Source organism: Aythya ferina, assembly GCF_964211825.1.
Source record: "Aythya ferina genome assembly, chromosome: 11".
NCBI lineage: Eukaryota > Metazoa > Chordata > Aves > Anseriformes > Anatidae > Aythya > Aythya ferina.
This window is the reverse complement of record NC_140307.1, coordinates 20622224-20647922: the sequence shown is the minus strand read 5'-3', so window position 1 is coordinate 20647922 and position 25699 is coordinate 20622224. Positions and strand designations below refer to the sequence as shown.

Below are 25699 nucleotides of genomic sequence, written 5' to 3'. Positions count from 1 at the left end.
ACTACTATTAAAAATATATTTATTGAACAGCTGTTTTCTCGTCAAGAAAATCATATGCAAAACACCTCCCAGTCTTATCATAATCAGCAGGTTAATACAAATTCAGAAGGCTGTACGCTTAACAGATTTTCTGACTTGTAAAACAAACAGATAAGTGGAATCAATTGACCCAAAATCATCTGTTACAAATATATTCTGCATTATACAGTTTACAACAGGACTTTTCAAGAGAAAGGACCTAAACCAGGGCAAACTATATATGTCTACATTGTGCCCAAAGTGATTCAATATCCATGTAGATACACACACAGAGCACATACTGCTACTTGAATCAATTAATCACTGCCAACTTATGTGAAAGCAGACCTGCTCTAGACATGCATCAGCAAAACTATTATTCTCATACTCAGTAGGAACTTCTGCAGAGAGTTTCTGAGGAGAACAGAGCAACAAGCATCTTCCTTTCAGGAATTCTTTTAAATTTCTCTGATGCAATGCTCCTCTGTAAAAAATTTTCTCCTTTCCTCTCCAAGTCAATTCCCAAAGAAATGCTGCACTTCACCCTTTGTGAGATGGATTTTTTTTCATTTTAAACAGCTGAGAAGGTGGGCAAAACAACACAAAAAAAATAGCTTTCACATGTGTAAATGTTCTGTTAAAGTAATTAAAATAAACAGAAGTCAATGATACAGACTCCAACATTTAGATCGAAAGATTTCAACTCTACTGTACAGAAAGAAGGGCCTATTGATATGAACAGAGGCTGTTGGAAAGGCTCTTTCCTATTCTGCTAACATTTCCGTGGTGTTTTGCTATTCTAAATAACATGGCACATTATAAAATGGTGGCAGCAAGCTCTTGCTGAAGAGCTCTAATCAGCTCAACAAGCCTAATCTGTTCCAATTGCTCGTGTCTCTAATGCTTTTCATAAAGCTATCAGTTAAAACTGAGATTTAAAATACATTTTTGGCCTACAAAGCAGGTACCAAGTTAGTGTGAGATGGTTTAGAACTACTTATCAAATGGCTTATTTGGTTCATATGCAACAACAAATTTGCTGAGTGCAAAGAATCACTTGACAAAGTTGTGCTTCAAACTATCCCCCTGCAGTCACCTCCACAAAACCAGCGTCTCTTTATTTATTGGCTTCAGGACAAGGACTGCATCAACATATTCTTCTTGGAAGAAGTGCTTGCCTAAAAGCAGATTCTGCCCATGAGAATGATTAGGATTGCTGTTTTGCCAAAGTGCAACTATGTTCCAGACATTGCTTGGTGGGGATTTTGGTGAGAGACTCAAATATTCTCAACTGTCTTAATCGGGCTTTTGTTTTGCACTGACTATCCAAAGTCTACTTACTGTATTAACAATTTCAGAACACTAGGGTGATACAGAATTCAGACAGCCAACATGTGACTGACAGGTGTACAAAAGGATTTGCATGAATGCATGAATTACTCAACATGGTTCCATTAATAATTTGAGATCAAAATTATACTTTTAGTAATCCACATCTACCAAAGTAGAGTTTTGTATGTGACAATCTGTTTTCATGTGTGTAATGACTTTCAATCAGATATTGGCATTTACTGTTACCTCAAAAAATTCTCTCCTATGCTATTTCAATACTCAAAATAGCAGATTGCTCAAAATACTTAACATGTTGTTTGACAACATAATTCTCCAGTTTTTAGATGCGATGTAAACACAAAGCTGTATTTTACCTTCCTAAAAACAGCTTATTGACATAAAGCTTACATTAGAGTAAGTACCAGTTAATATTCCATACCTGAATTTTGTGCCGGACAGGGTTGGCAAGGCTCCCCAAAGGCATAGTCAGTGCTGGCACAACAACATTCCGATTTTGTAACTGCACCGGTTAATGGTCTTACACATTGCCCTCTCTTGTAGCCACCATAGCACGTGCTTCGCATATGTGTATCTGAAGAAAGAAATCCCTCTTAATCCTATCATTATCAACTATAGTGCCGTAAGTTACAACAGCTATTAAATATAGCTTGGTTGTCATAAATAGTGTCAAAGCTGTCAAAACAAAATATTTTTCACCATTTCCCTATGTTTCTCAACCACCTATACCCTTACTATACTCAGGACAGGAAATTCTTCTTCCTCATGCTCCTTCGAGTTCAGACACACAAACTAGTTACCACATTTAATGACTTAACAAATGAACTACAGAAACTGTTACTATGGGCTCTAACATGCAGAAAATGCAAATGTGTAATGCATTAGCTTAGAACTCTTTTATTGACCCTATAATGCATTTTAAATTCCCACTTCCTTTGCAACAAAAGTAAAGAAACAATTACTATAGCTCTGCTGACCACAGCTACTCTGTCAACCGGGATAAATCAACCACATATCTGAGCAAAATTTAGTGAAAAATCCATATTTTCATGGCTTCTGAATGTCAAAAGAGGTTTCCCTAATGAGAATACTTGTGGCACATTACCGAGATGGCTTTTTAAAGGCAAGTTGTAGACTGAGGGACTGGGGGCAAATATTAAAATATCAGAACACCTTATTTTTCTGCATTTTTTGCATTACTGCCTTTCAGAATACTCAGAGATGAAACCTTACAATTTCTGAGTGTACCATTAGTTTTCTGTTGTTGTTTACCTTTTCAGGATCATGGTTGACATTTCTCACTTTTTAAAAACTGGCTGATAATGGCCATCAGACATACATGTATTATAATTTTAAAATCAAAGATCTCAAACCTCCTTCATTTAATAAGAAATAGATGAAAGTAGGAAAATTGATATGTCCAACTTTAAGAGATGAAAGCCTAACTAAATCTTTAACTTGGTGAAAAAATGAAGTAATCTAGACTGACAAAAACGGGGCAGATTCTCACCTGCTCAAAACTGATACAATTTTCATCCCCAACAGCACTATTCTATATAGTCTACCTGATCTTGTAATTTGGCCCATACATTTTTTACCTTTAAACACAAACAGAAAGAAAAAAAAGTAAAATGGGTCATCAACATAAATATTCCAGAAACCACTAATCCATGAAAATACAGTAAATTCTACGTTCAAATTCCAATCTATCACTTTAACTTTAATGCCTTAACATTGGTTGTGACTCGCCTCACATTGAGCTTGTCTTACCAACACACACACGTCCATCCAGTCCTACTGCAAGGCCAGGGAAGCATTCACATCTGAAAGAGCCATCAGTGTTCACACAGCGCCCGTTCATGCATATTCCAGCTGTCTCACACTCATCGATGTCTGTTAGAGAATAGAATGAGCTTTATTAGAAACTAAGTTACATAGAGTTCAATGCTTGGCTGAAACTTGCATTTGTGCAGCCTATTTTCAGCTGAAACGCATTCACAGCTGCTTTCAATGCATCTTATAGAAAAATATCAAATGAAAATGGAAACTAGTTCAAATAAAGGTCTTATTAAGATTATCGATTAATTAATTCTGTAAAATAAAAGAAGAAAATTTAAAATTCAGGAGAAATGACAACAAACCAGAACAATTTGACTCTCTTAGGATTTTTCTGCTGCTCAGAGGTCTACACTTTCCCAACTTGTTCCCAAGGGGTACATATTCCAAAATAAGGGTCATTCAAGCAAAAACATAACAGAGAAATGAGGAAACTGTGACTGCTAAGACAAAGGACTTCTGTAGTGTGCAACTGCATATTCCCTTTCTGTGTTAACAGTTGGTTTGCACTGTAAGAAATCAGCCCAGATTGCAAATTGGATCTCTCACACCATCACTGTGCTCCCCTCTATCAGGAATGCCTTCATAGGGACACCAAAGAATTTCCCTTCCTCCTGCTGTGGGTTCAGTTTTTGCAAGCTCATATGAATGTTCACAGGCAGACCCTTCCTGCACACAGCATCTCTCTGGTTATCTGCACGACAATTACTTTTTCCTATCAGATGCTCATTACAGCCCATTTTATAAACTTTTAATGGGTGGACTATACTCCAGTCTTGAAAGGAATTTCCTAATGATCTGAGCACCAAGCAATTGCCAAGTACAAGCTATCATCTTTGCCCAACAACAGTACACTAAACAATAAGGCCCTTAGCAGTGAAATATAAGAGTAAAACCTCACAATATTGGACTATCACAAAGGGATGTCAAATTAGCAAAAAAAAAAATCATAGGCTTCCTGTCCTAATAGTAAGATCATTCTCTAGACACAGAGATCATGGCATTATTTTATAGGTGATTAAGAAAAGGAGTGTTTAAAATATTGTTTGGAAGTATGTATAACCTTTATAAAATAATCACTTCATAACAACTCTCCATAACACATACAAAAGACAGTGTGTGTGTGACAATTTCCTTTTTTCTGACCTTAAAAGGGCAAACTGAGAGTGAAACACCTCTATGTTTTACTTAGTTTGTGTTGTTTGGCATAAAACATGACTTGTATGATCCAAGATTCCTTTTTCAAACTGCATTTTAAAATAGAAGTTATAGTTGAGTATATGGGCTCAATTCATTTCAACTTCATCCTGCAATCTTTCGTTCTGTTTCAGGCAAATTTTAAATGCTTTTCCCTCTTCAAATGTAGTCTTTACTCAGTCTAAGTAAAACTGACTCAGGAACTCAAAGTATGTCCATATTATTTAAAGGTGCAGACAGTTTTTGCTAAACAATAATGAACTCCTTGGACAGATACACTGTAAAGTAGTAAGGGATGAAACGTCAACGTGTTTTGTTTTATACTCATTTAAAAATGTGTCTAAAATACCATCATTGGTGTTTTATAGAAATATACACTTGGTCACTCAGCATTGCAGAGGTAGCTGAAATCCTGGCTCCAGTGAAAAAGAGGCAAAAATCCTCTGATTTTACCAGGGCCTGGATTCCAACCAGTAAGTCAACTGCACATGCAGGCATAAAGTCCAAATTTCTAACCCTGACAAGGGTCCACCGTCCTCTGTGGTAAAAGCCACCATTTTGACAACTTCAGAAACACTCACTTTTCTGACTTTTGCCAGTGTACCTCAACCTAGTTCTGGAAAACGACCTAATATATTAATTCTCCATGTCCAATCAGTTTTTGCCTTTTCTGCTTAGCTTGCTCAGTAGTGCCAGCTGGGTACACTAAGTCCTCTAATTTTAACCAGGAAAAATTTACTCAGACTACTAAAGCTCCCACTTCCAGTTGCCTTGCAAGAGCTTTCAATAATGCTTTAAACCTCTGCCTGCCTGATATAAGTATTTCTGAAAAAGCTTCAGCAAATCATCAGTGGAAGAACCTAATGGTGAAAAAGTTTAATACGTCTTGTATTACAGGGAATACACAAGACTGTGGTGTAACATTCTTTTTTGGCATGTTACTTCATAAAGACTGAGTGGAATTTTTACCAGACAGCCAAGCATATGCCCTGTACTTAAATTCCAGTTTTATGGAACTGTCAATTACAGTATTCCTAACTTTGAGTTAGAAATTCTTAACATTTCCAAATTCAGCTTACAGTGCATCAAATGAGATGTTTATATGAGTAACATGTTTCACACTGCAATTCTTGCATTCTTTTGTTGATCTCCTGAAGAATTTGGCAAAAATACTTGTCAATTCCATATCAAAATTGCTCAGGCAGGTAGCCAATTTGTTGCAGAAACGTCAGTTTGTGCATACACATGTTCCCAAAATGCGTGAGCACTAACTGCATGTTTAAGCTTGTGTAAGATCTTAATGCATTCACTTCACAAACAAATTCAGGATACACAGTGTGAAAGATGAGTGTTTCAGAACCTAAATGTTCTGTAAGACAGGAATTATTTACTCTGCACATGTGGTATATACAGAGAGGACTCTACAGGGAGAAACACTAAAATGTAAAAGGAAAAAACATTATTAAGGATCAATTTTAAACTTTTATTAATGTGACTAGAGACATTTACCAGAGAGTTGTGCTCATTCTAGCCAGTACTTTCTCCTGGGAATTTCATGATGCTTTGGGCGAGTGGAAGAAGGAGGCACATATGGGAATTTGGGAATATGTGCACTTTGGGTGTCAATGTCTCAAAATCTGGTTTGATTTTCACCCAATAGCAATTTCATACTTAATGAATGTTTGCATGCTCGTTCATAGAGAACAAGGCTTACTGTAAGTGTTGAAAAGCAGTGGGAGAAATCCTTTATTTTACTATAACATCTGTTCCAACTTCCAGTAGAAATCAGTTGAGTTGCCTGCAATTTTGGATAACTTTCAAATATTCTCCCTTTGAAGCACAGAAGTAACATTTCTCTAGGGCCAGAAACCCCTTTTTGGCTGTATCCATAGTCCTGTTTGGCCAGGAGGCATGTAAGAGAGGCTATGAAGTCAAGTATCCCAAGTTTGATTTTGAAAGAGTCGAAGCAATTTATGTACCAGTTTCTTGGATGGCATTTCAGTGAACAGACTGATGTAAAAAAAAAAAAAAATAAAATAAAATAAAACCAACCAACCAACAAACACAACCCATCAACAACAACAAAAGGCCATACCAAAAGGTGATAAAGGCACAAAACAAGGTTTTCGGCTGAGTTTTCATGAGTTAGTCACATCCCTGCTAACAACACAGAGAGCAGCCAGTGAGTGGTCTTTGGGAACAAGACTGTCTGATGTGCCAAGGCCTGATAGGCATTGAACTCTTCCCTGCCAAGTCTGAGGCCAAGTCTCATTGCCTTCCCACACACAGATCAGCTTGAAAATAAGCCTTGGCAAAGCGCAGACATACACCCACTATTTGGAAAACAGGTAAGAATGTAAATACAGCTGATTGCTGTTAAGTGTGTGAAAGTTGCTGCCAATGCAGACAGTAGCTCGTAAACTAATTGGACACATGTACAGATCCATGCATTTGTTTGTCTGAGAAATTAAAAGACAACTTATTCTCCCAATCAAAACTATCCTATTATGAAGCAAGAATGGGGTCTCCTCTTGCTATAGTATATGAATCCCCTGCCTGAAAGCTGGGTAGCCCTGGCTTGCACATTTAGTGCAAAAGGTAACAGATGCAAGAAAATTTCTGGATGTTTTACCAATAAATCATTGTCCTAGTTTGGATCCAAAGTCTAAGTCTAGGTACCATGCAGCTCAGATCTAAGACCCATACAGTGTTCAAGAAGCAAAAGGATCCAGAGAATGGATCCTTTAATGTCAGTAACTCTCAAAAACAAATTAATTCAAACATTTAATTTTGTAACTGGTCCACAAGACGCTGATGTATAATGCAGTGTTCTTTTTTTGATTTTGTTTTTTGTTTGTTTGTTTTTTAATTTACTGAAGCGTAAAAACTTTCAGTTCAGCTGAAAGATTTTAAATTTTTCAAAAGAAAAATCCTATGTAACTTGGCACAGCATTTGCTTATTCTTTATTTCAGCTTCTGTAAGTAAGTTGGCACAGCACTTGTTTGTTCCTTATTTCAACTTCTGGTTTGCGCCTATAAAATGCACTGAAACACAAAGATTTATACACACAAAACTTGCAGTTCCTGACGGGACAGAACAGGAACTCCAATGACATAACTAGCAACAAGAAGACTGCAGTGTCTCCCACGGGAGCTTTTGCTGAGCTAGTGCAGCAAACAGGAAAGACAATCTCGCTGTGGTGCTCATGTCTGCATCTCGGTCACAAGGGGTACTGCACACTCCTTGGAGATACTGTATTGACTGGAGACACCCAGTCAGGAATGGGAGACAGACCCCAGGAAGGCAGTGAGCCAGGGTGTTTGGGTGGTCAAAGGCAGAAAACTTGAAAATGCCAAGCACAAGAAGTGCTGAAGTGCTGGAGCCAAACTGCAGAAGACCTCATAGGCAAAAAAAGAGTTGAACTAGGTCAGATCACACAGTTGTTGATCAAAAAATATTTCCCACTGGTTGGTCAGGGCTGCTGCTCAGCAGTTTGAAGAAGACTGAGTGCTGTCTTCCACAATAACAAATCATTCTAGCTAATTAAAAAAGCATATCTGATGAGAACTCTGCCCCGTGTTTCTTGTCGCCAAGGATCACTGTAAGGAAATTGAAGCTACAAGAGGAATATAACTCTCATGCTTTGGGAATCCATTACTTATAGTGCTTACCTCTGCAATAACGTCCATCAGATGCTAACTGGAACCCTGGTTTACAAATGCATTTAAAACTGCCGTCCTCATTGATGCACATCCCATTCAGGCACATATTTCTTATGCTGCATTCATCCATATCTGAAAATGCACATAACAGATGTAATCCTTATACTGTTTACGTAAAAGAACTCCTACTAATTATATCCAAAAGGTAAACCTTAATTTCCTTCTTGGTTGTCAGGAGTACATGATAAATGGGAACATACAGTGGGACACAGTGCGCTGCCTTAGGTTATTCATGAAAGCAGTAACTCCAGTTTTTCATAATGAATAGTTAGCATACAAAGGTATGCATACAAAAGAAGTAAAGAGAATGACAAAATAGATGAGAGACTGAACAGTTTGAGAACTGCCTGTTGGTAAAAACTTTTAAAAGATTTTTTAGAAAAAAAGGGGGTGGGGTGGGATGCAATTGAAGAGAGACTGCAATCTTGATGAAAATGGAAGCTAGGTTAGAAGCAGATTGCATTTGGAATGGCAAACATATTTTTATATTACTAAGAACACCTGAATGGGCAGGAGTGGATACCTGTGTTAGAAGTAAAAACTTCTGTAACCTCTGTTTGATGAGTTTAAGATTTCCAGTGTGGGAGACTTCCCACCACTGCATTCAAGCATGCAGAAGCACATTGAACTCTGCTGCATTTTCATCACCAATTTCCATTTAAAATAAAACTCGCACCTTCCTGGATTTGGCATGACAGGTCACATAGTAGAGGTACTTACTAGCTTCATGCTGGTATTATTCACTCTCTGACCTAATGGCATAGAATAAGAATTCAAATAAGAATAGCATATACTGCTATTCTGAACCCTGCACAGTCAGTCAGTCTCTCTCTCATGCAAAGACAAGAAATTTCTGTGCTTGATTTGAGTAATATATTATGTGCTCTTAGTCTTTACTTCATGCTGGTGCAAATGAAATAAATTTTGGACATCGCATAGAAGAAAATCAGTACTACTTAGCAATTTCATATAAAGGACTATACACAGTTACATTGAGGGATGGCACACGGTCTTTACCGGTAAGTGTGGGCGTACGTATTCCTAAGAACAAAACTCAATGCATTACAATGCCAGAGATGAAACTGTTTCATAAGCGGATGCAACAGACATTCTGGCAACATGTGCAATGGAATTAAAAATGTTTTACCAGACTGCCGATGTCCTGGTTCTTATTACTATTAGCACATGGTATTTGGTGGGAAAGGAAGAAATCAGAATCAAGTGTTTGTTTTTTTTTCCAAAATATATTCATTTTCAAGTACCTTTAGTCGATACAGATCCATAATTAGATATTTAAAAACTAACCTATAGTGCTAAACTGTGTCTAAAAAAAGAGTCAGGTAAAACAGTCTTAAAATGTCTGTCTCTACCAAGGATTAACAGAATCACTACAAGCACATAAAATCACTGGATCATAATGACATTACAATATATTCGGAATCGTGCTATTTTCCTTAATATTGCAGCTGTCTTGGACAGAAATTACACTTCTAGACATGGCGTGTTTTCTTTTTACTTACAGGCTAAGTCAGACAAAAATAATTTATGATTAAAAAAAAAAAAAAATCATGTATCTATCCCAACCAGGAATTTTGGCATTAAGTCTTTGAGCTGAATCACTGAGATAATATTCTGCCAAAAATGTTTCTAAGAACAGTGCTTGAAATTCCTTTAATGTATGAATAGATCATTGGGAACCCTCCCAAGGACCTTGAGAAGCATGATAAAGAACATTTTCCTCCTCCCCCCCCAACTTTGCTAAAGGTCTGGGAGGTAGGAACACATCAATTATGTTTACAAATTTTTCTTAAAAACAGACTTTATGGGTCAGCCCAGATTGCATCTGCATAAAACACACTGCTAGTCACCCAGTTAGATCCCATAAAGTATGCTGTTAAACATACAGTAAAATTAGGCAGCATGTGACTTGTACTCCATTTTAAAATGTACCACTCCCATCAAAGAAACTGCATTTTGCCATAGTGGTATGTGCTATTTCTCCTGCTGGACAGACATTCTGTTGAGGATTGCCAAGCCAAGGCTCCAAAACTGGCTGCAAAAGACAGTTTACTTGCCCTCCCAGATACAGCAAAAGGTATATAGAAATTTGATTCCTTGCTCCTTTCCTTTCCCTCTCATCAAAGGTTCTTTTCTTTTTTATTGATGTGAATAACCTCTTGCAACTGTATATTATTGCAACTAATATGGAGTAACTTCAGAAAAATCTTACCTTCACAGTTTTTCCCATCAGCTGCCACTTGAAATCCAGCATTGCACACACAGTGAAAACTGCCATCTGTATTTATGCATCGTCCATTATTGCAGATACGACCATTCTGTAAACATTCATCAATGTCTGAAAGCCAAACAAAAAGAAAAATAACGTTTTAGGACTTTTCTGTTTTATACTCAAGAGGATTTTTTCCCATTTTCGTTCCCCCAAGATTTTTAACCCTACATGGAAACAATATTCACCTGAGAAATAATTTAATTTGATTTCCACAACCAAATGCTATAGGTATGGAAAATGTTCTGTCAGCTTGAAATTTTAAGTTCTGTGAAAGAATTTCAGTGAACATTACCCAGCAGCTTGCTCAAACAAGAATCAGACCCATTTAACTGTTGTTGTTTGGTTTTGTTTGTCTGTTTTGTTTGTTTGTTTGTTTTTCCATTTTCATTCATCATTAAAATGCTTTTACTGAAATTTAACTTAAGAATAGCTAACTACTGAAGGAAAGACAAGTTTGTTTTTTGATGCTGCTTTGTAAAGTAAGAGGAGAGTTTGAGACTTTTCCACCTCAGAAGGTATTTCTCATGCTTACTTTATATTTGAAACATCAGCTCCTCATTTCCCTCTCTCTTCAGGAGGTGCTTGGCAAGTGCTTTGGAGGACCTGAACAGTGATATCACACAAGGCTGGCAGCTCTCCCTTGCCTCCAAACGAGGGGAGAGGAGATGCTGAGACAGACTGTCTAGACATTTTTCAGATTGCTCAGTGTTCTCCATCAAGGCCTGGACCATCTCCCAGAGATTCCTGCACACAGGGGACTCTGTTCACAGAGATTTCAACCAGCCTATGCAAATGCATCTATAGTACAATCACATCATCTTCCCAAATATTCTGGAGGTGCCCTTCCCCAAGCCCTCTCCACAGAAGAACATTGCTGTGCTTGAAGAAGGAACAGAGGACAAGGAGTCCTCCTGAACAGTGCCCCTGCTCTCTAGACAGGTATCTGAGGGGAAACTTATGTCTCATGAAATTGTGAACCTAGATTTGCCTTCCCAGCAGCATGGTACTTCTAGGAAGCTAATAAGAAAGCCCTTAAAATACCTGTTTTGCCAGCATGCAACCAGGCCAGCAGAGGCAAGAGCTGCTTAAGTGGCAGTGGTAGCTAGCATCCCTCTTGACAACCAGCAAAAGCGTACAGGCTTGATAAACCTCTTCGCAATTGATAAACAAGCATCATTGATCAGTAATGCAGAAAGCAAGTTGTCTCTGTGCTCAGTCCCTTTTCCCCACTTTTGTGACACTCAGTTGTACCTGAGCCTGACTTTAGTTACTCTGCCAGCTTTCTTCTTCGGGGTAGGCTGAATGCTAAATCAAGATTTTTCTGGCCTTTTAGTTTTTAGAGTTTGTTAGGATCTCTACCTTCATGGATCTGATAAGGTAACAGTTTTACACTAAAAGAGAGTAGGTAGTAGGTATGGGTTAGACAGTAAGAAAAATTTCTTTACTGTGAGGGTAACGAACACTGGAGCAGGTTGCCCAGAGAAGCTGTGGATGCCCCATTCCCTGCAAGTGTTCAAGGCCAGTTTTGGATGGAGCTTTGGGTGCCCTGGTCTGGTGGGAGGTGTCCCTGCCCATGGCAGGGGAATTGGAACTAGATGATTTTAAAGCTCCCTTCTGATCCAAACCTTTCTATGTTTCCATCTAAATCATGGTACAGGAAATTAACACAGAATTTTGGTGTTCTTTACATTCAGAAAGCTGACTGGAGACCCATCACTTGTTTCTGTTACCTTTAGAATTTTCAAGTTGCAAAATATCATTATGGATTTTTCTTTTTCCTCAGGGAAACTTCTAAAACTCAAAGTTCCCCTCTCACTGAAATGCCTGAAATTGCTGCCACCTCTGTGTGAGGTATGATCTCTTCCTCTTGAAAATATCAGGTAGATTATAAAAAGCACTTAGCTATTAAAGCTTTGATTCCTGAAAATTCATAGTTAATCACCATAAAATTTCATTTTTATGGAGGTCTATTTTACATCTACTCTTCTGCAATTGGAAAGCATTGTTCATTTTGATCATTAATCATAGCTCTAGTAGCCTTATTTATCTAAGTTCCCAATTAACATATTCATTTAGTGGAACTCCTACTAAAATTAAAAGGAATGCTATTAGCATTTATATTAGTAGCTTGTGTTACGGACAGCAATGTTTAATCAGACACCTATCAAACTTATCATGCAGAAAACCTTCCATGGAACCTCAGAGCAAGGAATAGATAAACATCTGGTCATTAAAGAGGTTTCATTTTTCAAGAACGGATGTAAGGAATACATTTGCAAAAGTGTATCACCACAGACACATTTGTATACGCAAAAAATAGAACAATTTACAAAGTAGTCACACGAAGTAATTCTACAGTAAATGCTGATTTTGGCAGGCTCCAGTGCTATATGCATATTTTGCCAAATGTACCCCACTAGCCCTTTTCTTTTCCCTAGACTGGTCCTAAAAATTCCTTCAGAAAACAAAGATTCTGCATATCTTAGCACTTCATGAACTGTCTGTCAAGCAAGTACAGTTCCCATAGACTGCAAAGGAACTGCTAAGTGACCACACGTTAATGCCATTAAGCTACTGGGCTTCTGACAACCATGTGTTTGTGTAATGAATCAGTCATATTAAAAGCGTGTGACAAAAATGACTCATGAGTGAATTCATCACCACTGAGACTCCACTTCAGCACTCCTTCACCACTAGTCAGCTGAACTATGAAGATGCTTCCACAACTTGGCTGTTTGGCAGCAACTAAGTCAAATATTCCCGGCAACATGCAGCAGAGGTGCTGGCTCTGCATGTCCTCCTGGATTGGAATAAGCTTCTGTACCACAAATACCTTTCAGATTCACAAAGGAAAAAATAAATAAAAATCACACATTAATATAGATAGCTTTCTTCTGGCTCTTTAAGAAACTCTGCTTCATGATGACTGCATGTTCAGGGAATCCTTCTTTTACTCCAGAAAGCAAAATATTATAACAAGCTAGGACTTCGAGCATTCAAATTTATCCTACTCCATTTAGATGCCTCCTTTCTTGTGGAATATCAAAGTAGTCATTAATTCTCCTGCCCAAAGTCTCTCATTTTGACTTAACCATAAAGGACTGCATCCACCTGTGTTGCCTAATTACCACCTCAGGGCAGTTTGGAAGTCACAGAGCCTTGACAGAGGGCTGAAAACTGAGGAGCTACACCTTCCCCACTTCTGAAGACAGGGTGAAGACCATCAGGACTTTTGTTGCCCTTGTTCTTCAAAAACACAAATGGGGATTCTACAGCTTCCCCACCTAGCCTTTTGTATGCTCTGCCACTTCTTCACACCTTAGTGAGCTGAAATTTATGCTGATTTCTTCCTCTGTCAGTGCTTATTTTATCTCCTACCTGTGTTAGTCTTTTAGCAGTAGGTAAAAGTGCTGTTTCAAATAAGGTACGTTTATTTGTCCTTGAGATCCTTGAGATGGAGCAAAAGAAGAAACAGCTGAACACGTTTTTTTTTTGTTGTTGTTGTTGTTGTTTTGTTTTGTTTTTATTTTTTAAAAAAGTCTTCCAATTCAAAGCCACAAATGGTGCCAATATACCTTCAGCACAGGACAAAACGTCTGTTTTCATAACCCTGTCTGAGGAAGGCAGGTTAATCATTTTGGAAGAGCTCTTTTTACTGCTGTATTTATTTTCTTTTAGATTTTTTTAAATCATACATAACAAGTGTTAAATGTTGCTTAAAAACTGTTTTCCCTCCTGGTATGTATACAATAAAACAGATATGTCTGTAAAACTGTGATTTACCTCGGCACTCTGTTCTCGTTGGTGTGCTCTGATATCCTATACGACACTGGCATATGTAGGATCCCTGGGTGTTCACACAGTCTCCACTGATACATGGATTCTTCTCACATTCATCAACATCTGCAAGACACAGACAGTATATTTTTATTAAGACATTGGTTGAAAGACATTCAGGTCCATAGGGTTATTTTACTGTTTTGTAGTTGGAGAAACAGTGTGCTGCAATCTAAAACGAGAGGGGATACCACTGAATTCCCACTAACAGGATCCCATGTTCTAAGCTAAGCAGGACCTGGGAAACTGGAGTACTCAAGACAAGATATTGTGGTAGAGTTCTTTATCCCACATGTCTGTATTCCCAGCACCACATGACGGATTTTGACAGAAGCAAAATCTTGTAAGACAGCTAATCCTTGCTCCTTTCATCTAACTCCAGCTGAGTTCCAAAATCAAAGGCCTCAAGAGTCCAACAAGGTACTCCTGATCAGCTGAAAGAGGACTTGTTAATTTCACTGAGTTTAAGATCATGTCTGCTTTTATTTATTTTATTTCATTTATTTGTTTACAATAATTCTTTTGCATACTCAAAGAGATCGTAACTTTTTAAAGGTATCATTTTAAATCACTAAGAAACACATTACAATCACAGATTAATAAGAAATCCTTAATTTGGTATAATTTTGTGACAAGTTACAAGATTTGTTATATGCTGTCTTAAGGACAAAACTGCTGTAAAAGTAACTCTGCTGTTGAAAGAAGTTTTGCTGTCTTTTTAAATATGAAGTTATTTTGGTGTGTTGTTGTTGTTTGTTTGTTTGGCAGGGGGTTATTTTATATAAGAACTCAGAGTTATTACATTGTCTAGAAAAGAAAAAAAGTTTAATAAAATTCCCTTCTGTGATTTACAGCAAAAAAAAATCACATACCAATGCATTCCCCTCTAACATCCAATTGGAATCCTTTGTTGCACTCGCAGCGGTAGCTCCCAGGAGTGGGAATACAGCGCCCATTAAGGCAGAGATGTCGGAACAACTGGCAATAGTCAGTGAAGTTCACCGGCAAGATCACTGAAAAAAGTTGGAAAAATATTTTAATAGCTCATCATAATCATTTTTGGTAATCTGCAACTTGGACAGCATTTTCCGTTAAAAATAAACATTTACCTTCCATCACAACATGAATTACATAGTACAATCAGCACTGGAAGAGAGAAGACAGCACTTTGTCTCTAAGAGATCTGTCTGAAACCAGCTAACAACCACTGCCTTTTTCATTGTGGCAAATCTGATACAGTTTTCCTCTTTTGCAGGACAAAAATGGCCTAAAACTGCTTGGACCCAGGGGAAAAGCAGGTGTGTGGAATTGCAGGGACTCTATCAAAGGCCAGCTGTAACAAGGAGCAGGAAGACTGGTTCAGTTATCTTCATTTTCAAACACAACACAATGACAGAGGGCAGGAATAACCTTGGAAAGTATGCCTATACGGACTTTGGCAGACAGACATGAGCGGGTTCTATCCATGCTCCCAGCTGACCAGAAGCTGTGCAGCTACATCAGTGCAGTGTCAGGCCTGAGTTAGTATACTTTGCCTCTTAGGCTTATTAGCTCAGCTTGGTGCTGAACCAAGACTAAATAGTTTCAGCTGGTGTAAGTGCAAAGGGAGCCTGCCTGCATCTGCACAGAGCATGGGTCAAACGAACTTGTGTTTACTTGCAAAAGAAAATGTGGTTAGGCCAAGTGATTTTAGGTGGTACATGCCTACTGCAAACTATCTGGGTACTCAGTAAATTCCCTGAGAAAGGGCAGAATAAGGAATATGTCATTATTCAGCTCTGGCTTCTATGTTGTTCTAGTGAAACCGTACCTATCTCATGTGTATCACTGGAACAGTTCTTTCTTTACATTGGGTCAGCCTCAGTGCCCACCAGACTAGTATTTTTACCTGTATATCACCTGGCCAAGTGAGAGCGAGGAACACAACCTGAAAGAAGCTGCTTTCTCATAGACAAACTCTTTAAAGTAACTATCACAACTTAGTTCAAAAGCTATTCATGTTACATGATGTTGACATGCAGCAAAGCTCGCAATAGCCTTAAAATGACAGTAATGTAACTATTATAATACATACATCTCAGTACAGACAGTAAAGATATGATGTTGGAATCCTATAGAAAGGAGGAAGACACTACCAATGAGGTACACTTGCTGTAAGATACATGTTAACCAGGCTACAATTAGAAGGATATCTAGAAACTATATGGCCACATAAAATAAGCGATAACAGCTGAAGAGAACAAACTGCTCCTCAGAAATGCATGTTTGTATATAAACTAAATGCAAATGGTATAGGAAAAAGTCAATACTTCCTTCTTACCATGAGGTGGTGGAGCCCGAGATGGATAGACAATTTCTGGCTGTTGAGGGACCAGAGGAGGATAAACACCAGGAGGGATTGGTGGAGGCATGACTTCAGGACGACCCGGAGGAAGGTCAGGTCTTGCTGGCAGCAGAGCGGCTACTGTGCACAATTTGCGATACTCATCTAAAATGTGAAAAACACGACTGCTGTTTTAGACTCTTGTAGCTTTTCCATTTAATCCAACTCCCCCCTTTTCACAGCATGTCAGATTAGTAATACCAAACTCTAAATAATTTGGAAACTCTGAGCCTACAATTTTCTTCATAACAACAAGCTTTGTTCTGTGAATCACGTCATTAATCCAAAGGAGGGTATTAATGCTGCTTGTCAAAAGACTGCTCGTACAAAGCTAACATAACTGACTTTCTGGATATGAAATTGAATGGTCAAACTGGGACCTGATCTTAATTTCATCTTAATCTGATTTCAATCATCAAATCTTTGATGAACTCAGTGAAAAATTTACCAAAAGAAGGACTTTTGGACTTGATCCCAAGTTAATTTAACACAAAACCTCCCATAAAGCTAGAATAATACTGCACTGGGAAAAAACAAACAAACAAACAACAGTTTCTACTGTATTTCTTAAAAGTTAGTCCCCTAAAACAAAGAAATATAAACATAAACCATGAGGCAAAAGCAATTAGAGAATGAATACACTAGCGCTATTTCATTGTGAAAACGAAGTTTGCCCTTAAAAGCAGAAATCAAATGAGGTGCAATCTAAGGAATGTAGTCAAAGAGAAACTGAGTCAGATCCACACCAAATTCATCCTTCCCTTAAGGGGAAAATGATTTGTTTTGCTGTAAACGTTATCTATACTGAGCGTTACACATTCTTCTATTGTTTATCTTTATTAGTGGCATCTGCCCTACTGACTCACTTTTCCTTGTGCCCCCAGCCCTTTTGTCCTTGGGAAGTGTGGGTTTGGAAGATGTGCTGCAAAAAATGCGCACAATTAAAGACCACATTTCCAGCTGACCTGATTCACACCCACAATTCATGTGTACACAAATAATTACTTGTGCAGCCAGTATATTTGAACTTCAAAATTGTAGAGTTTATGGCAGAACTGGAGGGAGGAATTATATAATGAAAACAAAATGCTAATGATGCATGAATTTCTGAACCAATATAAAAAAATGAGAACTGAAAAACAAATCCAGTGTTGGAAGATCTAGGTTGAGTATTTCAGCCTTCAACACTTTCATCCTGCTTTTATTTTCACCTGTAAAACATATTAGAAATTCTTCCTGAATCACGGAGGTTTTGTTAAATAAATATGGTAGCCCCAAATTCTGCTTTTCCTGATTGTGTTTGTGTTTTGTCTTTGTGTTTATTTTCATACTCTTAGGTGATCAGTTTGTTTCATACATCACTGCATTCCCCTCTACTGTTTTAGTGTGACTTAATCTTTAAATCATTCGTAAGATTGTATTGTATTTTGCTTGTTTTGTTCTAGTTTTCTATTTTGCCTATTCATAAGTAAGCTGAATCCATTCTGTCAGTGATCTGTGATAAAATAGACACAGAGACATTCAGAAGGAAGTGTCCACTTAAGTACGTTCACAAACAACAGCGTGCAATTTCTTTCTAACAACAGTAGTTTTAATAGTCAATTTTCTAATCATCCGTTTTCTACAACCTAGTGATTAGTTTCTGTGAAAGGAAATACTTTATTTCTTTTTCACTCCAGATTGGTAATGCTCAAGTACCCAAAGGCAATTGACCAAGAGCTGAGAATTTCCACACAAAAAGAAGTCACAGCATTGGGGCTGCCCACGAATGCAATCAGCACACATGAGCAAATGGTTTAGGTGAGAACTGAACACACATGTGGCTGGGTGCCTGACACACCACTTTTGAATTATTTGCAGTGTCAATGCGAAGTGTCACTCCATATAAACAATTATTGCTGTGTTATGCAAAGAAATACAGTGCAAGCCTTTTTTATTGCAACTTTAATCTCCACGTATAATTTCCAGCAATAAACAGCCTATTTTATAGTACCATCTGGTCTGCTGCCCACATTGAAAATGCAGCTACTTGGTTACATTATGCAACCAGTACTCCACTTCATATCGCTGTGTGCTTCCATTTCAGAATTAGAGAGACTTTGGGCCATTGGTACTCTTCGCTGATAGCTCTAAATTCTGCATCTTGCTTTCTCAGGCTATATTGAGGAATAAATGAACATGATTAAATAATGACAGCAATACCTTGCATACAGGTAAGGCTTTTCAAATATTTCAAAGCATCTTTGAAAAGAGAAAGTTCAGTCTCAATCTATATCCCAAGTTAGAAGAAAAAAGTGGAATATAGCCATGATCTTGGGAGACCTTGTATAGATTGTTGCATCAGGAAGTCTGAGTTCTAGCTCTTTTTCCACGATATGTCTCAGTCTGTGGCCTGTGCCAAATTACTTCACTTTTCCACCCAGCTTATTCAGCAGTTAGATATGAATAATTAGAAAGTATGTAAAGAAAACAGGGACTATGTTAAGATTGAGAGTTGTCCCATCCTCTTCCAATTTCAGGTGATCGTCGATAGATTATACTATGTTCTTAGCATTATTCTAGTCAATCGTGGATATTTAAGATGTTTAAATATTATTAACGAGATAGTGACAGAACCAGGAAGATACCTCCCACAGTTTTGATCTTATCTCTCTGCTTCAGTATTACAGTTTCAGTCAAAGGGTTAAAAACAAGAATAATAAGCACTCCCATATGTATTCTTTGACAATTTCTTCAGTTATACTGCAGTAGTGTTATGACCCCAAATTCTCCCTAAACCCTGCACCTCCCTTGAGCTCCTCCTAGCAATCCTTAAGCTTCTTGTGTTCTTCATTTCTAAAGCATTTCATTAAGTCTCCACTCCTGAACAAACTCAAAACATCTTTCCTCTACCCCCTCACACTTAGTTTCACAATCTGCTCACCATCTTCTGTAAATTCCAGATTCATGTTATCTGGGGATCTCAATAAGCAGTGAGGCACTAAAGCACAACACGTTTTGGTGTCAGACAGAAACCATGTTCTGTGTCAAATTCGAGAATGGCACCTCGAACAGCTAGACATACGAGAAAGAAAACCAGTTTTCCAATGAGAATGAAATTGTAGACGGATCTATTAGAAAGCTCTGGACTAACTTGAGCCTAAAGAGGATGTTGAAAACAACACCTCAGTCAGGTAGGGTCAGAATATCCAGGCTACAAAACATCAACTAGCTACTGATAAAATCCTCTGATAATGTTTGCATGCCCTAGCCTATTGGCATTCCTGCCATAGGAGACCATGCTCTGAGCAGCGGGGCTGGATAAAACCATCTCTCAATGTGTCTTCTAGCCTCAACTGTTGTGTGTGATCCTGTGACAAAAATACTACTGATGAAAGAAAATGGCTGCCTAATTCAATGTTCAATCACACTCAGAATACAGGTGGATTCATACCAGTGGATCTGATCGGACACATTTCAGGAGCACCAGCTGCACCAGAAGACCAGCATCGGCCACTGTCACAGCAACACTGCATTTTGGACAAAGGCTGGGGGAGCTGATTGCTGCAGCGCCCATTCGTCAGGGAAGAGAAGCAGTATCCAGGACGCACATCTACCAAGAGAAAAAAATGGATACATAATCATCAGTTCAATGAGGAATGTGACTTTAACAAAAAAGACAGGTCCCATTTTTCTTCTTTGATTACATGATCAATGATACAGCGTTTTCAACATTAAAAAAGAAAAAGAAAACCAAAGGCAGAAACCCACAAAAATCTGGATAAAATTTGGTCTATGTGGGATTCAACACAGGTGAAATACCTCCTGTGTGAAAGCCAAAGTGAAACGTGGTAGCAATGAATTAGAGGAGGAAAAACAGAATGGAAATGGGTATTCAGTATACAAAATATGCAGGGCCTCCAAAGAAAAATTCCAGTGTCAACTCTATAGTTAGTACTATAGATAGATAGATAGATAGTACTAGATCAGTTCAGTTTAAGCTTTATTTCAAAGCCACTGATACATAGCAAAAATTCACAGCATTGCAGATCTCAAAGGAGTAATTTATATTTCATTTGTCACGCCTTCCCCAGCTGAAGTAGGTAGTGATTTGACAAGATATAGGCTTGCAGGCAAGAGAGAGCAGCACAGCTTTAACTAGTACCGTCACATTGTTTAGGGAAACATACTGTCTTCTTATCTGAAAAGGGTAAGCATGTGCTGTACAATGAACATCCCATACCCAGATTTCGTACACTCAGCTCTAACAACATTGTACAGAAGATACCCTACCTTAGAAATGGGAAAGAAAATGTATATGGGAGCAAAAAAATAGAATAAAGTAATCTTGTGATAAATACAAAGCTCTGAGCAATTGTTTCACAATACGTCATACCACGTCAAATTCCATAAAAACTGTAGAGTGATTTGATGCTGCATGATAAACCAGATCAAGTTTGTTTTTAAAATGCACAAACATTTGCTGTCAAAATGTAGTGGAAAAAGTTACAGATAAAACCTTACAACAGCAGACACCATGCACAAAAGAAACAGTATCTCAGTTATACAAGGCAAGGCATTCATCTGTCTAACCAGTGCTTTCCAGAGTTTACTAGATATTCTAGTGGACAAGTAAAAATAAATAAATAAATAAATAAATAAAGAAGCAGGGAAGTTTCTTATTATTTTGAGGAAATTGATATATAGTGATATGTTGGGAGAGCCTGTGATGGTTCTTTGTTTTATTAGCTGGAACCATGAACACGGATATTACTGGCAGTACAGCTAAAACAAAAACAAAAACAGTTGGTCTTTGTTTTCAAACTTCAGTTTACTCTTGTTATGATACAACGGAATTCTGAAATAGACAAAAAAAAAAAAAAAATCTATTCAGTTCTGTTACTGGCCTCCTGGTACCCAACTGAACTGCCAAGCACACGTAGTCCTTGATCTACCATTTTGAAATCAAAGAAAGCTCTGATGCAAACTGTTCTCCACTGCATTTGTTACACAGTCTCCTCTTCACACAAAGGAGAGGTACATTCAGATGTTTGGCGTGATGGTGGGGTGCATGGGCAGGAAGGGAGGACTGTAACCATCCCTAACCCCTGTAATTCAGTCTTATCAGTTTTGGTCAGTACGAAGTTCTGAAACAAGTGAATGCAGTAATGGACAGAAGTGGGAAAAGTGTCTATGTGGGTTCTGTGCAAGCACGCAACGTGCCATAAAAAGATAAACAAAGATAAACAAAGATAAACAAAGAGCAAACATCTTTGTCTGCCTACAGGCATACGAGCTTATCCAAAAGCTACAACACTTTCAGAAAATGAAGGTAAATTTGTGAGTTTTTACTTATTAGGAGTATTTTCCATATTCTGGAAATAATTCTGAATTATGGAAATAATAAATTTATTAATATTAATATTAAATTTATAATATTATATCAATATTAATATTAAATTTCCATAATTCTTTCCTTATTTAGTTCTTTTTTCTCTTTTATTTTCTGTTGCAAAAGGGAAAACACGCGTAAGGTCAAAAATAGAGGGAAAAACATTTTTCTATTCACAAATACATTTTCAGATTTAACAATTATAATATTTTTCACTAAAAACTATTTCGAAATTTAAAAAAAAAAATAATCACTGAATATAGCTTTCAGGAATTTTTGGAAGGAAAAAAAAAAAAAGTAATCTAAAAGTAACACAGAGCAAACAAATTTATGAAAGCCAGAACCAGGTTTATAAGCTTTCTTAATAGCACTCTCGATGTACTTTGGTTGAGATGTTTCGCTTTTATTTCTACTCTCCAGCTCCATTTGCTTCATCTATTCTAATTTTTAAGATTTGTCATAATGGAACTCCCAGTTCTCCCTTTGGATATTTGGCTTCAGTGCTGCTCCATTTGAGTCCCATAAGGGATACATTTCTCAGAAGCATTTCCTCATCTCTAACAGAATAGACACGTTCAGCTAACACTTTTCACTTAAGACAGGCATGTTGTAATTAAATCAAGATTACATGTTTTGCCCATCTCTAATACAGATTTGGGTTCCATCCCTGTTAATATAGCAAGTAAACAGTCTGCGTATTAGACAAAATCCAAAATATCTGCAGCTAATTAACAATGCTTCCCATTTAGCACGTTTTGCCTTGGACACGAAGCCAAAATTTCAATGATGGTTCATGGTCTGGCATATTACTTAACATAGCCTGTCATCATTTAAGTACCCCATTCTTTAGCTAAACTATTTCAGACTGCAAATACAGTGGGTAAAAAAGGCTGGAAAACTGCAGGAATGGAGGGGAATGTTGGGCAAACCTGACTGAGCAATGAATATAAAAAGTAAAACGCAAATAGCAGTTGAGCATCTCCACAGAAGTTTTTTGCTACATAAAAGTGCAAAAATATCCTTCATAAATATTAACTACAAATGGTAATCAATGATTTAATGATTGTCATTTAGGAGCTATTCATCTGAACCAATGAGTAATGCTCAACCAGCATTTTAAGCGTATATAGTACACGTCTAATCTACTAAAATTCTGTTCTTGATAATGCAAGAAACAGTCTATTTCTCACAACCTGCAGAAATAGAATGGCACTCACATAGAATGATTCAAAATGAATCATAACCCAAACTACTTCCAGAACTCTTGGGAAAATTAATATCATTTGGTACTTTTCTCTGTGAAGTTATTTTTGTTCAAATTTTTCCCAAATCATTATATACCAAAGGTACTAAACAACAAAGAGCTCAACCTGTTCCAATGCCTCACCACCCTCATAGTAAAGAATTTCTTCTGAATATCTAATCTAAATTACCCTTTTTGAGTATCAAGCCACTACTTCTTGTCCTATCACTACACTCCCTGACAGAGTCCCTCCCCAGCCTTTCTCTAGCCCCCTTTTAGGTACTGGAAGGCCACTATAAGGTCTCCCTGAAGCCTTCTCTTCTCCAGGCTGAACTACCCCAGTGAACTGCCTGGTTTCACAGGAGAGGTGCTCCAGCCCTTAGATAATCCTCTGGATAATCCTCTGCCCATTCTGGACTCACTCTAATATAACTAAATGGACTAAACCAAGTACAAACATAAGAGCAAGAATATCAAGTATAATTGTTAAATATGTTCTGCCTACTTAAAGAGAACAAATGTGACATGACAGAAAAATTCTAATACAAAAAATTAAACAGAAGGTCACAACAAAGAAGGAAAGAGGAAACATCTTGTAAATGAAAGCCTCATTTTGGAATACAAATATAGGCACATTATGTACTTTTATATAAAAGAAGGATTTAAAGATCACAAGGTGAAATATATTTCTGGTACAATGTTACCCATTTCTGAGATTCATGACACCTACTGTATTATGATTTACAGTATTTTACTCACCTATGCATTTTAAGCCATCAGGAGCTGTATAAAACCCTGGAGGACACTTGCAGAAATAACTGCTGACTGTGTTTGAACACTCTCCTCCATCACAGATTCCAGGAATGGTGCTGCATTCATCAATATCTTAAAGCAAAAAAGAGAAGCAGGGTCAGATTAGCTGTATTAGGCATGAGAAAAGTTGTTTTATAATTAACATTAATGATCAAATTCATGATCAAATTGATCATTGATGATCAAATTCAAGTCTGATACCCCTCTCAACTTATGTACTAGGGACACAATCAGCAGTTTCAAACCAGGATCAGGATCTTTTGTTAGCTATCTTATAAATGCAAGTGACACAGAATCTAAGGTCATATTATATCTATAAACTGCAAAAGGTCAGTTTGTTTTGCTGCTTAATAATGATGAATGAAAATCTAAAGCTGCAGAAAGGATTTACTAACTGTAAGTAAGCAATAACTGCCAATTTGAATTCTGCACACTAGGATTAAGAAAATTGGTAGTGATCAGGAACATAACTGTTACGTCTTTTGGTATCTCCAGCAGCACAGCATCTTCTGGCACCAGACAGGCAACCCTGATTTAAAGGGATCTGTGGCACCTACTAAATTGCCTACCCTTACTGTATTTGTTTTTTCCTTAAAAATCCCCCATACAAAACTGACCAGATAGGTACTAGTTAACTAATGCAATCCAACAGGATTGTAGCACAAAGCACAATGACTACAAGCAACAAAAACTACCTTTCTGTTCCTCACCTGTTTCTCTGGCAATAAAAAGCCACTAAGTGAATGTACTGAAATTTCAACAAATTGCTTGACACTACAGATTTCTAGAAACTGAAATATCTACCACACTGAAATATCTACCACAGAATATCTAGCACGTCAGATTTTTTTCTCTCCAGATTTTGTCAGTAATTAAAAAAAAAACAAAAACAACCATACCGTACCATCACTAACAATTTTTAAACCATATACTAAATCATCAGCATATATCTAACGCAGAAATTTTTTCAATTTCTGTTGGAGAAAATAACACACATCTTATACCTGATCATTGCTGCATACATGAACAGAGGGAAGGTTTCTTCCATGCTTAGGAGTTCATGTTATTTACAGTCCTGCAAAAAACAGCCTATGCCAGTCTCAGCTGCTCCTTAATTACCATCAATAGCCCGCCTGTGCTGTGTTGTTACTTCCCCCCTGGTTTTCAGTGACTGTCTTAACATTATAGCTGTATCTACTTAGCACTGCTCTCATCTAGGAACCTGGAGTCCAGCTGAGCTTGAAAATAACTCACTTTTTTCTCTGGTACCTACAAGAAGAATCAGTAAAGCAAACCAGAAAGGCAGGTTACTTTTAGAGTGATCAGTGACAACTCGCTGTCACAGCCATCTAAGATCACTGAGCAGAGCTAGCTCTCCTGAAAGGGAGAATCCTGCCAGAAATCATGGTATCACAGGACTCTCTCTATACAACCTCTTCTCCAGAGATGTACAAACAGATAGACACATGGCTAAAATAATGATTTCACCAACCACAAAAATTTCTGAGATGAAATACTGCAACACCACCCAACACACCAAGGCAAGGAATGAATAATATTGTAGTCATTATAAATGATTTGAAGAATTTAAATGTAACGCCTAAATTGGAATTTGGCCCCAACAGATGGGGGAACACC

At 37.6% G+C, this 25699-nt stretch overlaps 1 protein-coding gene across 6 annotated transcripts in view; it reads right to left on the bottom strand.

The window, feature by feature from the left end:
• Nucleotides 1-25699, bottom strand: part of FBN1 (fibrillin 1) — a 158435-nt gene that overhangs the window by 70595 nt on the left and 62141 nt on the right. For 3 of the 6 annotated variants that reach the window (XM_084532053.1, XM_084532055.1, XM_084532054.1), the window contains 9 exons: nucleotides 24008-24133; nucleotides 20068-20226; nucleotides 16572-16739; nucleotides 15124-15264; nucleotides 14198-14317; nucleotides 10355-10480; nucleotides 8074-8196; nucleotides 3139-3261; nucleotides 1790-1942 (listed from right to left, as the gene is read on the bottom strand). In XM_084532053.1, coding sequence (XP_084388179.1) covers nucleotides 1790-1942; nucleotides 3139-3261; nucleotides 8074-8196; nucleotides 10355-10480; nucleotides 14198-14317; nucleotides 15124-15264; nucleotides 16572-16739; nucleotides 20068-20226; nucleotides 24008-24133 — 1239 coding nt within the window. Of the gene's footprint in view, nucleotides 1-1789; nucleotides 1943-3138; nucleotides 3262-7128; nucleotides 7801-8073; nucleotides 8197-10354; nucleotides 10481-14197; nucleotides 14318-15123; nucleotides 15265-16571; nucleotides 16740-18203; nucleotides 18791-20067; nucleotides 20227-24007; nucleotides 24134-25065; nucleotides 25206-25699 lie in introns of those variants that run through there. The other 3 variants (XM_084532056.1, XM_084532057.1, XM_084532058.1) reach the window with 3 other exon arrangements.